The 17,831-nt window shown below is 37.4% G+C and overlaps 1 protein-coding gene across 1 annotated transcript in view; it reads right to left on the reverse strand.

Moving 5' to 3' along the window:
• Positions 1-2,683: 2,683 nt before the first annotated feature.
• si:dkey-215k6.1 (transmembrane protein 132C) overlaps positions 2,684-17,831 on the reverse strand; it is a 70,507-nt gene continuing 55,359 nt past the window's right edge. Inside the window, exons 6-12 of the mRNA XM_039620351.1 lie at positions 17,380-17,457; positions 14,573-14,635; positions 13,841-13,969; positions 8,823-8,951; positions 8,303-8,602; positions 7,031-7,305; positions 2,684-5,777 (exon numbers count right to left, since the gene is read on the reverse strand). Coding sequence (XP_039476285.1) covers positions 5,165-5,777; positions 7,031-7,305; positions 8,303-8,602; positions 8,823-8,951; positions 13,841-13,969; positions 14,573-14,635; positions 17,380-17,457 — 1,587 coding nt within the window. The 3' untranslated portion in view covers positions 2,684-5,164. The remainder of the gene's footprint in view (positions 5,778-7,030; positions 7,306-8,302; positions 8,603-8,822; positions 8,952-13,840; positions 13,970-14,572; positions 14,636-17,379; positions 17,458-17,831) is intronic.

Here is a 17,831-nt window from a genome sequence, read left to right on the forward strand (position 1 = left end):
AAGTGGAGCCAGTGAGAACCAAATAAAAATTGATAAGGAATTGGTACAATAAGCAATACTGATAATGGAATCAGAATTGCTAAATTCTTATCAATTCCCATCCATATCAAAAGCTACCAGACACTGAATCCATTAGACAAAGAACAGAACTGATTCTGCTCTGACCTGGATAATCACAAAAGTCTCAAGATTTTACCATGTGCTTTCATTTGTTCCCATCTCTGATCCAAGGAATGCTAATCAGTGAATTTTGTTTTTGTAGCTTTGAGTCCTCTATGATGGAGCTGCTCATTCCTAATTAAATAACGGATATTGTTGATCTGATTTGTTCAGACGAAACGGCTGACTAACCTTTTGCACAAGTACAAATGAGAAGAGTAGGGCTGTAAACCTTGTCTAAAGATTTTCCAAAACAAATGTGCTTTTCACTTGTTTTTTTGTCTATCAATTGTTTTTTTGCTGTTTTACACCACTTTATACAATCATGCACAAGCAAGAGTTTTAGACAATCTTTTAAGTCCAAGAGCATGAGACTCAATTAGTCTGGTGTTGTGAGTGTCGTATCACATTTTAGACAATCCCATTAACAGACAGTTTCCCAAATCATGGTTTAAGCCTAGCCCTAACTAAGCAGAAACATTCAATAAAGTGCAAAAAAAAACTTACTCTAAATCTCAGTTTAGACCAAATCTGTGTTTAGGAAAATGAGCATTTATTGCTTGAATAAATGGCTAAATTCCTGTTTTCTTTGCCCCAAGAGAGGTTTAAATACAGGATTAAAACATTTTTTATTGGTGTGTTTCTCTTTGTGCATGTGCATGCCTTTTGCAGTATGAATAAAATCATGATATTATCGTGGCAAAAAACCAAAGGCTTTTATTTTTTTTAGTTTAAGTAATTAATTAATTGATTTATTTTGCATAAATGGATAGATAAATGGAAGAATAAACAAAACAAGGAGCAGTCGGCCAGTTTTTTTGGTTATGGGATTTTATTAGCTTCCATTAACCAATTTTAAACAATGACAATAGCAAAAAGAAAAAATAATAATAATAATTAAAAGGAAAAAAAAGCAACTTTAGGGCTGATGTCTGCTAGTACCTCCTCTACTCTGTAGTATATTAAACTGCTGCCCATGTGTGACTATATAACAATTTAATAGATTTTGTCAAATCTAACCTGTTCCGGTGAGTTTGGATTTTTCAGCAGTCAAATGTACCTGCTATAAAAGAATGTTTTTGCTTGCTTGATCTACTGCTATCAGCTGGCTTTATCAAAGAGAAATAGTTTTTTTTAAATGCGTATTTTTAGAAGTCATGTGCACTGGTCTGAAAACAACTCTACTATTATCACAGCCAGTGTAAAAGGTGGAAGTAGTTACTATGATGTAATCCACTGGTTATGAAGCCTTAAAATTAGTGCTTTTATTGTGCCATCTTGGTTTTAAAGAAATGTGATTTCCTCACTGAATAATGACTTATGATTGATAGACTTTTAGGCAGTGAGTCTGATGGCAGAATACCATGGATAATACTCTCTTTTTTTTTTTTAAATGACCAAGATTTTATAAAATAGGCTTATTTTTTGCATTCAATGTGATCCAAAATGAGCGACTAAGTTCATAAAGACATCGGATCAAGACAGATCAAAACAGGTCAAAACAGAAAGCCATTTTTCCAGTAGACTTATATAAGAAAATAAAGTCTCTGCAAGAACAGCTATTGTCATCTGCAGGCCTTGTGACAGAGTATACTTTAGGTTTAAGGCACTTCTGCATTGGCTTCATATTCCACGACCCAGAAGCTACAACCATCTTTTATACTGTCTACGACTGATACTATGTTAGAATGTTCTAGCAAGAATTGAAATGGCAAGGGACATCTGCAGAGTTAGACAACTTTTCTGAAAACAAAGCAGTGCTCATTTTCTGTCAGAAAAATAAGGCAACTTTTCCTGTGCAGCATCATGTTGAATATTGACTGTAAAAGACGCCTAATCATCTTAGTAGTATGTGCAACTACGAGAAACAAAACAAAAAATAAATGAATAATCTGTAGAAAACTAATTGCCATATGATATAAGGCATTAATTTACCAATAAAGACGACTTCTGAGAAGAACGAAATTAATTCTGTCTAAATCTGTGCAATGTTACCGGTGGCACAAAACATGAGTTAACTCTACCCTCTAGAAGCTACCAGCTGTGGCAATTAATTTATTTCATTTCAACTGAATTGAACTGGATTCAGTTTATATAGCAAAATCACAATAACAGCCATCTCAAGGTGCTACGATGAGGTAAAGACCAGACAATATTAGAGAGGTTATCTCAGATATTTGTAAAGGCAAATAAGTTAAAACTATTTCTCTCAGGACATGTACCAAAGTTAGCAGTAGTTTAATAAGCGTGTTGTACATTGTGGTTTTTGCTGACATTGATATTTTTTTTTTACAGTGTATTTTCTTTGATATCAAATACAGTGCAAGCTGAAATACCCAATCTGCAGTCTCTCAAAAATAGCCTTGTATTTTTTAAGTTGACATCCATATATTTTTAAAAAATAAAAGTAGGTAAAATGGATTTCCAAAGCTGTAAAGTATGAATACACTCACAGCAATTTAAGAAAGGTTTTTCAACTGAGAACATTGCTACACTTATACCTTAAGCAACTATTGAACTAGGATCCATTTGACTGTTCCTTTGGAGCACAGCAGTCTTATAACTACATCGGAGAGCAGAGTAGGATAGATACAGTAATGTGTCCAGAACATACAGTATAGTTGTCATCATCAGTCAGAATATCTATTGCTTTGGTGGAGGCCATACGGCAAATTTTATTCCCCATTTGGCATAAGCTCAGGTCTCTTATCTGTGTCTGTTTAAACTGCATTTTCTTTTTATTCCCAATTCTTTCTATTTCAGACCCAATTTGTGTTTTGATGCCAGCGTGTATTTTTCAAATGTTTCTTGTTTAACAAATGATTGAAAATAGAGATGCTTTTAGTAATCAAAATTATGCCCTTGTTTTCAATTGAATGAGCCCACTAAAAAAACCATTGTGACAGTTGGTTTAGTTTGCTTTCCTAAATGGACCTCTGAGACTCGCCGTTCTCAAACAATTTTGAGTGTAATGGCCTCCATTTTTACATTTCACGGAGGTAAACTGATTTCTACCCTGTACAAAGACAAGAACTCATTCAATACTTGAAGTAAAGACTGGAACATCTTTAGAAAAAAGAACCCATAAGATCACTTTCACATTGTGGTGGTAGATAGTATTGTGTACCATATTTGCACTGTAAAATGTACAAAATATCACCAAGTTGTTTGCTAGTGGCCTGCAATCTTATTCACAAGCACTTTGAAGCATGTTTATTTATTTACAACATACAGTGTACTCTGAAACAGTAACACATTTATAAATAAATATTGCAATCTTAACATCGTACAGTTCTCCTTTTTTATTGTCGGTTCTTCATGACTCGTCACCTGAGCTTAACGAAGGTGAGGCAACCTCTGCCTGTTCTGAGTCCTTCTTTCCACTTATTCTTTTATGTGCTATCATTCACCAGCAGGCCTATTACTTTCAGTCTTTGTCCTTGCCCTGTCATTCCTTCCTCACCCTCTCAAACGTAATTTCAAATAAATAGGTATCTAGAAGGAAAAAAAAGGATCATATATTCTTAAATCTTAATAAATCTCTGAAATAAAAATCTACAGTTAATATCTTCCCAAATTAGGGAAAAACATAACAAAGAAAAACGTAAAAACCTTCTATTTATCAAAAAGGACAAACAAAAGGAAAAAAAACCCAATATATTCATAATAATGTTCAACAAGCTGGTACGTATCCATATCTGTTCGTCAGGTATCCATTCCATTATCCATTCACATGTCATTCAGTACATCCTGTTAGCTCAATGTTCAACACTGTAGGTACTCCTGTCTGTCTGGTTGCCTATGTGGTACATTTTTTTTTTAATAATCTTCATTATTAGGTGCTCAGTCAGGCTTTGCAAAGCCCAACCACTTCCTTTTTTTAAATATGAGACACTTAAGTCAGTCCCCTTACACTCAGTGTTTCACTGTGTGTGTATTTTTCTTTTTTTTGAACTTCACAAATGTTCTACTGTCGTCCAATCACAGACAAGGAGATGGGCCAGGGGATGACAGGAGTGATTCTGGATAGAGGGAGAAAGCCATCATTGGCTGCAGGGAAAACAGAAAATCAGCCTCAAATATGGCTAATGTCCTTTCCTGTTTGTAATTGTGCAAGAATAAATGCCTCTGTCTTGGATCCAAGGGAGAAACAGTCTTTTGTAAGATATATCATTTTCCAACTCTCAAGACACTCTGTTGTTTCAAGAAAGAGCACATTTGCCTGAATACAGAGCTGAATGGCAATTCCCACTACTAACTGCAAAATGCCTGAATTTCTAGTTGAGTACTTGGACTATATATATTTATTACATTTCACATATTACTTATGAGAAATGCCATAAGAAATGGGTCACATAATAAACCAACAACACATATTCGTCAGAGAACGTGTTACGTAACCATTCTGCAGACTCGGCAGGTAAATGTTTGTATATCAAAAGTAGATCAATGATTAGTCAACGGCCACAGCAAAGGTTGGCAATATACCACACGAGTAAAAAAGACTTCTGAAGGCAGGACATGATGTAAGTCCTTCCCATCCTTGTTTAAATGTAAAGTGGCTTACAAATGTCTGTCCAATAACGTACCCTGAATTTACTGTATGTATCTATACAATGGTTTACTAATTTTCTGAAAGTAAACATTTAAACAATAGTGACTTTATTATTGATTTTTACACTAATATTTTCACAATAAATAAAACAGAAAAAAACTCATAAAGTTATTTATTATTTGCTACCATTAATTTTAGTGTGAGCTAGTGATGCTTTTCATAGCCTAAGGGATGCTAAATGTAAGCGTCCCCAACCCAACACAATGTCTCTTAGATACTCTTCCAGACACATCATCACACTTTATGTTCCCTTCACGCTTCTTATATCCCTCCCATTCTCCCTCCATATATCCATTGCAAAGGCATTATAGGTGAATTGTACTCATTGTCCATTCTCCCCTTACTGTACTAATCCTCTGCCCCTCCATTTCTCAGTTTCTTTCCCATCAGTCACAGATTGTCTTGTAGCCTCTCCATATAGGTTCTGATTTCAGACTGACCTAGGTCCATATCCTGGCACACCCACTTGATATCATCTTCACTCCCATTCGTCACCAGGACTGATGAGTTGGTGTATGGGCCACCACCTGAATTATCATTGGGCAGAACAGTGGCAAAAGATGTGAATTTGACGCGTTTGCGTTTGGCCGCTGCAACAGCAGCTGCAGCTGTGGCTTGGGGGGAATTATTCAGATGCTCCTTTTGACCTGTAGCATCTTTGCCACCGGTAGTGATTGCTGAAAGGCACTGATGCGATTCTGGAACGGATCTAGGCAAGGTTTGTCCATGGGTGACACCCCGATGTCCACCTCTGCCTCCGCTCCCACTTATAGTGCCCATGCCCATTACCAAGGTGTTACCAGCCCCATTCAGTAGATACTTGTTCTCCTCGTAGCCCCCTTCATTGCGGTCAATTATGGTGGTGCACTCATCCGGCACGCCACCCTGGCATTGGTCAGAGTGGTCTGCTAAAAGGTCAGCCTCAGTGCCAAGCCAGACCCAGTCGTGGGCATGGTTCATGTTGCCTCCTGCCTCTAGAACTGGGACTTGCTTGTGACGGTATCTGCAGAGGAAAATTCATAATGAATCATCAATTGAGGTGAAAATTTAAACAAATGCAGTTTCATGACTATAATCTATAGGCATTATCAGACAATATAAGGAATGACTGCAAAAATCATTACTCAGATAAAAGTTGAGGATTTCACCCATATCAAAATATCACTAAAAAGTTCAAGAAAATTTGAAGGAGAATTAAGTCCAATTTTAGGTTTTCAAGGTACTAGCAAAACAATAAGTGATGCATCACAGGTCTGTTATCCATCCATCCATTTTCTCAACCGCTTAACCAGTTCGGGGTTGCTGGGAACTATCAACTTACATTTGGTGAGAGTCACTTGTGATTTGTCTCTTAATATCCACACAAAATAGCAGCACACAAAGGATATGAGAACATAAAAAAAGTTTAATACAAAAACATTTATCTGAGAGGTATGCTGGATTTTTGTGCCAACCACCGCTGCTTTCCACTGATCACTTAATAAGCCACAGAGCAATTAATGTTCTCTGCCATTTTGAAACAAAAAGGAGAGGACACAATCAGAAAAGAACAGATAACTGATTACTGCATTTGTCGTGAAAATATTGATCAGCTGATTTTAGAGGCAAAAGCGGGAGGAAGGACGACTAGAAGGATGCAGTCTTATTACAGGTAAAATAAGCTCATTGAACATTCCTGCTATTGTAAGGGTAATTCATGATTTATTTATTCTTTTTTATAATTGTTTAGGCTCAGTGATACGTGTTTCTAATAAACTAGCCTGTTGATATGAATATTTTACTCCCGACTGGAGCAGTAGTTACCTCTCTAAAAAGTAAAGAATTAGTCTATTAATGGGATCTTGAAAATCAGACAACAATCTCTACACTTGAAATTGTTTTATTTTCAATTGACTTCTCTCAAAAGGTTTCTCTCACAAGAGAATGTGGTTGAGCAAAGCTGTTTATGCCCATCATTAAATATTGTTTGGAATGAATAAGCTTTCTTGCAGGTTTTAACTTAAAGGCTATGTACAAGACATTGATCTGGCTTAAATTTTAATCCTCCAATAGACAATGGTCACCTAATATGGGCATATTAGGCCCATACAGATTACCTGTCAAAACCAGCTTTTTGGTTCATAGATCCTTTCAGTTTCACATAATATTCCACCCATATATTAACTAACCATAATGGACCTGCCTTAGTATTTAATGTGCATCATGTTTTGTTGCTGAGTAACATGTTTAAGGTTTTTTTTTTGGGGGGGGGGTTACCTGAAAGCAAAGCTGACACAGTTGATGAGGAAAACCAGTATTGCCAGGCAGAATACCCCCAGAAGGGCATACATCCCAATCTCCAGGTCTGACAGGCCTCTAGTGGGCTGTGTTAGCTCACTGTTTCCAGTCCCCGGTACCTCCACTGGTGCTGGGTAGCTACTGTAGTCGCCTGGTTGGCTGGGACCACTGCCACGACTACTGCTGCTGCCACCACCAGCACCTTTGCCACCTGAAGCACGATGGGTTACTGTACTCTTGGTTGTTGAGCTAACCTGAAAATGGAAATGAAAACACAGATATAGTAAATGGTTAAATTATGTGGATTTTGTATATTCATTTGGATTCACGTAAATACGGCATTATTACAGAAGATTGACTCCCTCTCCCCATTCTCCTGCTGGCCTGCTCTCACACTGTGCTTGATGACTTTTTCATGCATTTGCATTGCTTCTATGAAGAGTCTACAGCCTGTTTTGCAGAGTGTTGTCTACATTTTGTAGTGTCACTTTTGGGCAGTGCCGTGAATGGTTAATCTGCAGGCTATTCTTTCTTGTGCTCTTGTTGGACCTTCAGCCAGTCACAAAGAAGAGCATAAAGTCATAACATATATAGAACTGAAGGGAAACCACAATAAAAGTATCCACTGTCTGCGCTTTCCATGTTGTTTTTGATGGTCTTTCATGTTTTTTCATGCTTTACCAATCCATGTTGAACTCCACTCTTGCTTCCTTTCCTGCTCTAGTATACTACCAGTCAGCAATCATCCTACCATAACATCATTTATTGTTGAACTACATGCTTTTTTTTTGGGGGGGGGGGACTGCACACAAGCATATTTGCATACGTTGTATACCCCTCTTATATACATGAGTTTGCCTCAGCATCAGCTCTGCTCTTTCACAACATTCAGGTTAATTATTTAATTCCTTTGTGGCTTAATTGCGGAAGCAGCGACATATTGTCCTCTCTGCATTACAGTTATGTTATTTACTATATTTAACACAGCAATTTTCACAGAGGCAGGAAACATTGGGAGCTCTGTGCTAGGCACGGATAATAATCAGACTATATGTGTGACATACTGAGATGCCCTGGACCGAGAAGGTGTAGTTAACAACCACTCACAGTGATTACACTACTTAAACAAACTAAACTTTGATGATTAAATGTGTTTATCTAATGTGAGTACACTCTAAAACTACAGTTTAAGGAAAATACTCTTAAAAATATCCTTTCCTCACTGTTTTATTATTGTTTTTTTTCCCATACCTTCCTCATGGCTCCTTCCTCTCGGTCCACTGCTGCACTGTTAGATTTCCACTCTCCTCCATCTTTTGTCCGTTGTTCACTGGTGCTGTTATCCAACCCTCCACCATCATCTTGCCCCCCTCTTCCCATCACTCCTCTTTCGTCATTTTTTGCTCCAAACTTAACTATAACATTTCCAACTCCAGATGCCAGCACACTCTTCCTTTTTGACTTCTGGCAAGTTTCAGAGATGACCATCTCTACTCGAAACAATGCCCCCTGCCCATCACCTTCTGCTACTACAATGGGCCAGTGCTGTTCCTAAATGACAAAGAGAATGTGGAAGTTAATACCTTACAGCTTAAAACGCATTTAGGCAGCTTTTGTAATGATTTTCCAAACTGTAAATAAACCTTGAACTGAACTGAATTGAATGTGGGCTTTCTGCTCTGAAAAGCATGATCTACAAATGTATAAAACTGTCACTTCTTTATGCAGTTTTACCTTTACTTGCTGACAATATAAAAGAAGATGCCAGTACCTGATTGGTAACAGAAATGACATTCTCATCAAGTGAGACAGCTGAGAGTAGGAAGTCTTTTGGATCATATATATCGAGTGGTGTCACTGAACCATCACTGTACTGGATCCATGCACTGATCCCAGCTTCCTGAAAAAGAGAGAAAAAAACCTGCACAATTACAACTGAAGCTTTTAAATAGTTAATCCAATCATTAAAATGTATTTTAATGACACTGGTTGAACCTCTTGTGACCTTTTACGAAAGAAGATCAAAGAGAATATCTATCACTGATACTTTTTCTTTGCACAAGATAGAAAGAATGTTGTCATCTGATATTTCAAGCTAAGATAACTGACATCAACAAAGAGTCTTTGCTTTTTATTGGCTGTTCCCCCTTTCTTCTTTTGTGCCTTGCTTTATTTTACTTCCTCGCCTGTCTCTGTGATTTCTGATCTGTTTCCTATTATGTTTCCTATGTTTGTCTTTTTTTTGGTCTTGTTAACGCCCAATCTTGCCTTTGTTCATCACAGTACATTCTTATCATGGACCTTGTCATACAGTTTTATATTTGCTGGACTCTTGTAAGTTTCAAGTTGGCTCCTTGGTAAAGCTCACATTTTATGCATGCAACGTGCCTGAATTTTAGTTTTTTATTTAACAAAGTGAGTAGTGAAAGAGGCCATCTATGTCCACTGTGATTGACCATCTTTGAACAGAAGAGGTGGCTTACGACAGTGGTCCCCAACCTTTTTTGCGCCACGGACCGGTTTATGCCCGACAATATTTTCACGGACCGGCCTTTAAGGTGTCGCGGATAAATACAACAAAATAAAACTAGTACCGGTACCGAAAAAAAGAAGATTTATTCATAACACACGTGAAAAGACGCAGGAAAACCGAGTTAACGATAAAAACGATAACAAAATAATGCTGAAAACTGATAAAAACCCTGAAAACCATACATTTCACACCTGAGCCTCAACTCTCGCGGCCCGGTACCAAGTGACTCACGGACCGGTACCGGTCCGAGGCCCGGGGCTTGGGGACCGCTGGCTTACGACACCCACTGTCTGCCACCTACAGTGAAGTTTCAATAGTGAGTCAGCGACGCTCTTAAGGGACAACTCCCACTAGGTACTGTCCACCATTTGGTTTTAGAACTGAAGAAGCTTCTTGAATGAGAGGTGAAATGTCTTCAAGAAACTTAAAGAAGTCCAAGCTCCTTAGAGTACTATGACGTGTATGATTTAGAACCTAAACAGATATGCTTTCTAGTTCACTTTAACATCATTGAAATTGTTAAATGCTATTGTAGAAGCTTGAGAACTACTTGATGGAACACCTCTCTTCGACTCTGAAAGTATTTTCTAAAAGATGAGTGATTGTGGGCCAATCCCAAAGTCCACATTCACAGGCTCAAAAGACAGTGGCATGTTCCTGCTAAATCCTTAGGGCAGTGTAAAATAATCAAGTGCATGAGGTTTCTCTGACATTTAACCATTTAAGAACTTCTTCCATATATTTCTGCAGGTTTTGCCCAGTGTAGTTATCCAGATCTAATACCACAGTAATTTCAAAAATGTTATCAGGAGAAGCACAAAACATTGGAAAGCTAATAACAAAATGACAAAAAATATCAAAACATATCTTGTAAAGTGATATTACAAACTGTCAAAGACCCAACTGCGTAGCTTTTTAATCTTATTTACTATTATATGGCATTTTCATAATGTTGCCGTAGTCTTGGGTCGTTTGTCCCAGCCTTTTAGAATTAATGGTGTTTTGTGATTTCTTTGTGTGTAATATTTTGGTTTTATATTTTCAGTATCTTTTGGGCTGCTATGTTTAGTTTTCATGTTGTCTTGTCAGGATGTCTCATCAGCCCTTCCTGTCTGTCATGTTTATTCCATGTTTCCCCAGCCTGTCATGTCTCTTTCTCTTGTGCTCTCTCGTCCCCTCTCTCTCGTGTTCCCTCGCTCCTTCTCTCATCTGCCATTCTTCCTGTGTCAAGCTCATGTGTCAGTATACGTCTCAGTGTTTCCTGTTTTATTTTGATAGTCTCGTGTTGCATGTTCAGTCTGTCTAGTTTTGCTTCCTGTGCAAATTCCCTGCTGACTCAGCCTCAAGATGGCTAGAGGCAAGAATCAAGGGCACCCAAATGAGCGCATCATTGATCATGTGCACATCACGCAGAGGGAGAGTGGGAGTGAGAGACGCAGCGACAGAGCACGGCAGTTGTAACGCAGTTTGTGTGATTCCGTGTGCGTTAATGAAACTGTAAGTGTTATTACCTTTGACAGGTTAACTGGTACGATAATAGTTATAGTTGTTTGTGCATGTTAAAGCTAAAGTTATGCCTCGGTACACTGATATCACGTTAGTAGGTTTATTTAATTATTTAATCATTTAGTTAATTTGCACTAAGTTAATACCAGTGGCCAGAATCTCCTCCAACGATTACATCCCGCGGTTAAAGGATTTTTCTGTTGTTTATTGTTTAGTTTTTCTTGTTGAACATGACAATTTTTTTTTTTTTTTTTTTTTTTTTTTTGTGATGTTATTATGTTCTAAGTTGAAGGCATTTAAACGTTTTGTTGTTCAAATTTAGATGATGAGGATGTAAACCTGAGGGGTAGGGCTAAATAAGTATATACTTCAGCCTACTCCTTTTCAAACAACTGCATGGAATGATTTTATGAAATGTTGGTGAATGTATATGTTTGAAATAAAAATGAACTGAACTGAACTGAACTAGTTTAACTGTTGTTAGCTTGCCACATTCTTGCCTTGGTACTAGCAACTGGAAAGATATGTGCTATTTAGCCAACTTCTGGTCTTACAGTGACCCCTTGTGGACATGGTAAAATATTGCTGTGTCAGAGTAGATGATGTGTTCTGATTGTTGCTTAGTTATCTTTGACCCTGCTAATTATAGTATTGCCTGTTTCTGTTTCCAGAAAACCATGCTTATAGTCACCAATACTGCATCTGCCACAATTATAAGTGCATATCTGGCTGTACCACAGTTGGATTTATCATGGCAAGCCCTGCTGTAACCAGTTCTTCTGTGAAGTTTCATTAAAGACAGTGAACTAAAAACTCCTGGACTGCTGCAGTCTTTCTGACCGAAGACTTAGGCCAGACTCGTATACACCGCCCTTCCCGTATATATATTCTACACTTCCCCTGTGGCATCTTGTTCATTTGTGTCAGCTGTGTTTCCCATGTGTTTCCACTTCCCTCATTGCCCTTCTGTGTATTTAAGTCCTCTGTCTCCCTTTGTTCAGTGTGAGGCTGTCTGTTCGTCTTCCCCCGTGTTTCCGGGCCCTAGTTTTTCCATGATCCCTGTGCTTTGCTTTTAGTTGAGTTTTTTCCCGGTTTATTTTAGCTATTGGTTTTGGTTTGTGTTCCACATTCAATAAACGGCGTGTTTTTCGTTCAACCTTGTCCCTGCTTTGAGTGTCTGTATTTGGGTCCGCTAAAAAGAAACACATGGTCTGCCGCCGCAGACCCATGGCAAATGTATTTTGTCCAAATGCTGACCACACATAATTTTCAGTTTGTTCATTTTTTACACAAAATTTTAACTAGATTTTCAAAGTAGCTTAAGTTAACCAAACTAGATTTTGGCAATTTTGTTCCAACTTTATAATTGTTAGTTTGCAATGCTGCACTTCCCAAACACGTTTCATACACAGTATTGACAACTGAAACCTAAACACCTGTTTTGTGAACAGAAACACTTTTTTTTCTCTCTGATTTGTCTTTTTCCTGTTCAATTACAACAGGAAAAAAATCCACAAAAGAAAAATACTTTCTGAATTTCACACAAAATGTAAAAGAAAAGCAAAGATTTTTCTTCTTTCTTAAAATAAGATAAGATAAGATAAGCCTTTATGAGTCCCACATGTGGGAAACTTGCCATTAAGTGGTCCTGCTTCACAGATTTACGTTGACAAACAGCTTTGTTATTCTTATTAATAAAAATAAAAAGACTACTACACTGATATAACCTAGTAAAATAATTTTACAAAGGTAGAGTAAGAGTCAGTACTTTTTTGAATTTTTAATAAACTGCAGGACCTATATTTTGATTGGGGTGAGCTGCTTAGCCCTTGGGTGGTATTTATGTTGTGGCAATTTTAAAACAAACAAACAAAAATAAGCATAAAAAGAGCTTAACATATTCTATATAACTTTATTTGGTATAAAATAACCTTTGGCAATGTCATTCAAAAAGTCAAGAATAATAAGTAATATGGTACCTTGGCAATACGGTACAGTACAAATATGTGCATGTAATAACTGTTAATGGGTATGTGTGATGATATAATGGATCAAAGTGGAGACAAAGACGGGTTAAAAAAGATTTTAAAATGTTATAATAATTTTAGTTTCACTGTGTTAGTAAACATAGGTGACAAATTCATTGTTGCGATTTAATTTCTTTTACTGGATTGTATTTAGGGCCTGAAGTTTCATTTAAAAAAAGAAATGGCTGTTGTAATCGGTAGCTGTTGTAATTGCTATAGCCTTGAAGTTACATTTCCCTAATTTGAAACTGATTATGGGAGAGATAGCATCTAGATAATGTTCGCAGTGCAGAATTACTATTTAAGAGCTGTGATTACAACCTTTAGGGAATTACTGTGAAGAGAGGAACAGGCAAAGATGGTGGCCATCATTTCACTTGTGTAATAAAAACCTAAAGGCAGAGAGTTGTCTGCATGTGAATCACATGGCCACATGTCCAAACTAGATAAAGTGAGAGGATGTGATGGCTTGCAAAAATGTTTTAATGTGTGAGTAAAATCACAGATATTCGTAAGGACAAAAATCTTTTTATATAATTCATCCATCCATGTTCAGTGTGTCTGCCTCTGGCTCTATGAAAGCTGGGGTACTCTCACCCCTCACCATGCAATCTTGAAATGGGTACTCATCTAGCTACATCTTATTGGGGCCAAGAAGTAAATCTGAATAACAGGATCTCAAAATTTTAGCAGATGTAGACTTGACGTAAAGTGATCTCCTACCTGTTTAGGTGTATGTAGCAGGTCAGCAGCTGTGGTTGTTAATTGTATGGCTTGAGAATTTACAGGACTTGGACTCAAACTAAGGGACAAAGATGCAACCAGCTGGACTCCCAGGTCTGAAATGGTGACCTTCAGGTAAAAAACAACAAAAACAAAAAACAAAAAGAAAAGAAAAAAAACAATGTATGTGTTAGTCATTCACAGAAGAAATATAAATAAAGTTCAAGTTGTAGTTTTGTCCCCTTTTAAAGGTTTGTTATTCTGATGATGATCCTAAAATGTAAAGTCAGTCACTTTAAAACTGGGAGATTCAGCACATGTGGATCTCTTTAGGTCAATAATGGAAGACAGATACATTAATATAGCATAATTACAAAATAAAAGTGACTCTTTTATTAGCATATAACTTTTGTATCAGACATTATTTAGACATTCAACATGCTATAAGTAAGAATACAGTTTACACTTTAGGTAAATCACAACACTCTTTGTATGCCGTGCCATGGTCTGATGCTGCATTATTCAATAAATATGCATAATTTGAGTTCATTATGTACAGGTGCAGCGCTAATAAACACGTGTTTACTTACTCTGTGAGGAACTTTGGTTGTTGTTTGCTTTCAGATGTAATTAATCTTAATATTGGCCTCTGGTACAACCTTTAATCTGCTAAATTGGACTCAAGAACATACTAAACTAAATTACAAATATATATAATAAAGCAATATTTACCTTGTCATCTAATACAGTTACAGTCTTCTCTGCCAGTATCGAATCAGACAGGGGGGACAGAACCTGCAACAAAAGACAATACAAAAACATATTTAAATAACAGGAAGCAGGTTATTTTGTGGCTTATAGGAAAATCATTCTACAAGAAATGATGTTATTTATTTTGTCAAAAGTGGTCAATGGCAAAAAGTGCCCCATAAATGAACAAATGTTGCTGTTTCAATGTAAAACAGTGGTTTACTCAGACACACAGACTCATGTACACAGACTACTATTTCTGGACATACATCTGTTTTCACATATAAAAAACACATTCAAGGCATTTTGGACATTCTCTCTTATTTGTTTTGTGAGGAAATTTCTTGTGTGGACTGAACCATTGTCTCTCCTAAACCAAACGACTTGAAGCATCTTATTTTTCTTGAAAGCAAGAGTATTTAATTTCTTTTAACTGTTAAGTAAATAGAAAGTCCAAGGACGTTGGAGCAACATTCTTGAAGGACATCCAACAGATGCCAAATATTTTTTCAACCAAGTCTAAATGTCAAGAAAATGGTGAGACTACAGCTGTTTAAATGTTTGCTGATAAGTCCTGCTACTCAGCTGTCATCTTGGTAATGCCTTTATTCAGCAGCAATTTTGAAGCATTAACTAAATGCTAAACTGAATTTAATTTCTTTGGTTAGTAGGAGATAAAAGAAAGGTATTTCTAAAAACTCAAATCCCCAAAAAACCCCAACGTTTTTTAACTTTAAAAAGTTTGCTGAATAAATGAGGTTTAAGAAAAGCTTCTTTTTTCCCCAAGGAAATTATACTTTTTCTATTTTTTTTTTTTTTTGTGATTTGCTGTGAAAGTAATTGGAAATTAGTAAGTACAGTTTTTGTAGAACAAACAGTAAAAAGCAATGTACAATAGAAATGCATAAAATAGCTTTTTTGCTGTCTGAGTGAATATTTCCTTAAGGTGAAATTTTAACATTGTCAGTGCAAGAGCAGTGAGAGCCACCATTGTGCCACATAAACTTTGAGTAGTTAGGAAGTTAACACACACAGACTGATCAAATGAGTCATTGATTCATTTCTGCAATCTGCACAGCACGTCTTAGACACACATGCAAATGCATACAGACAAACATGGATCTGTAAAAGCTGATGGTGCTGGTATTGCATGTGTAAAGAAAACACAGGGAAACTCTGCTGCTGTCATCACACAGCGAAGGACACGCTAAGTAACGAAAACACATCTACGCACAAATGCACAGACTGTGTTCCCGTCTGCATTCCAGCTGTGCCCCAGTGTGTCAGCATTCAACTAAGACAACAAGGCCTGAACTAAAGACAACTCAAATGAAAACAGAGTGGATGAAAAGAAAAAGGGACAGTGTAAGTAAGATGGCAAGCAAGCAAGAGAAAAATAAATAGAGTAGGTGTCAGAAGGAGAGGGACAATGACAAATAGAGGAGGACAGTAAGTGAAAGGGGCAGAAAGAAGGAGCATGAAAAAGATTGGGGTACAGATGAAGAGGGGGAACAGCAGACAGACACTGATAGAGATTAGGGGGGCCCATGTTGTAGTGTACTACTTCGCCCAGCGACAGGAGGACAGGCAGATCTGATTGGTGTACAAAGACAATCTCGCAGCAAATGTGTCAGGGCGTCAAACTTAATCCCACCCTCAGCAAGGTAACAAAATGCAATGACTGACGGCTCTGGGATTGCTCCTCAAGACCGGCAGAGAATAATAGGGTGAGAAAGAGAGACTGGGGATAGAAAGGAAAGAGAGACAGGAAAAAGAGGAAGAAGCGATACTCAGGAAGACAGAGCTGGGGGCTAAAATTGAAATGTCAAACTATCAAATGACGCCTGTCGACTCTGGCATCTCAGTGGGAATTCTCGGCAAATTCTCTCTCCTGGCTCCCAAACGGTCCACAGCTGTATATGTGTGTGTTTGTGTGTGTGCGCGTGCATACATTAATGCAGAAGTCCCCTGCTAACATACACTCAGCTGTTACCAAAAATCATGCCACTTGTGCACTAACTTCAGTCCAACCATTTTTTATTTATTTATTTTATTAAATGTGAAACATACTCTTCAACACAGTAATGAATGCGACCATAAAAATACATAATTTCTGTATATGTGATGCATGCAAACCAGAGAACAGAAAACAATATAAGACGACACTGATGATGGCTGCAAAACATTTGGTGGTTTTGCTTTAGTTCTGCTACATAACCGTGCATAAGTAAATAACAGAATAAGCCACAGAACTATCCTCCACTGTCACACTGAGTTACAATGGCCAGGCTCATTGGAATGCAGAAAGTGCACAACTGTGTTCAGTGTGTATATGTGTATAATTTGTGAACATCACACTGAGATGTCAGGGCCAAATTCAACAGTTAATTGTGGCTAATTGTATAACAAGCTAGCAGGGGAGGCTTATATATGAGGAACGGGGATAGTGTTTACATCACCGGAGTACTTATGGCTGTAATGTGAAGTGCCAAATTACTCTGCGCTTGACATAATGAGTTTTTTCAACTGTATTTTTCTGGACTTTGTAAAAAGCATTGAATACATTGCTCGTGGAATTTCTTTTTTTTTCTATATATACTTCGAATACTGTATGATGAGGAAATGACCCACTGCAGTCAGTTTCTTAACTTTACTATAGGGATGAATATAGACTTCAGTAAGCAGAAAGGGTTCTTTTGGTGTTAGAGCTTATAATATCAATCAGCTTAGTTACAATTAAAGGGGAAGAGATGGGTTGCACTTTTAGTGATGAAGCGAGCAAAGAATACCTGTATATTGGTGTGTCCCAGATCCCGCCCGATCACGATTCGTCCATCTATTAATCTGGCAATGCGAGGCTCTTCTATCTGCAGAATACAGAAACAGGAGGCAGTCAAAGGATACATTATTTATTGTTTAGAAAGAATTACAATATTAATATACTATTGGGTGCATCTCTTAATTTTTGAGTTCAGGTGTTTTCAGTCCCATTCCAGTGTGATACAATTTCACTGCTGTACCAAGTCAATTTGTGAAATTTCTGTCCTCCTAGATATACCACAATCAACTGTAAGTGATATTATTACCAAGTGGCAGCTCAGGTACAAAGTGGCAGACCATGTAAAATTACAGAGTAGGGCTGCTGAGTGCTGAGATGCATAGTGTGTAAAAGCTCTGCTGACTCAGTAACTGCAGAGGTCCCAAACTTCTTAACATCAGCACAAAAAGTGTGTGTTGGGAG

Source organism: Oreochromis aureus, linkage group 12 (assembly GCF_013358895.1).
Source record: "Oreochromis aureus strain Israel breed Guangdong linkage group 12, ZZ_aureus, whole genome shotgun sequence".
NCBI classification, from domain to species: Eukaryota; Metazoa; Chordata; class Actinopteri; order Cichliformes; family Cichlidae; genus Oreochromis; species Oreochromis aureus.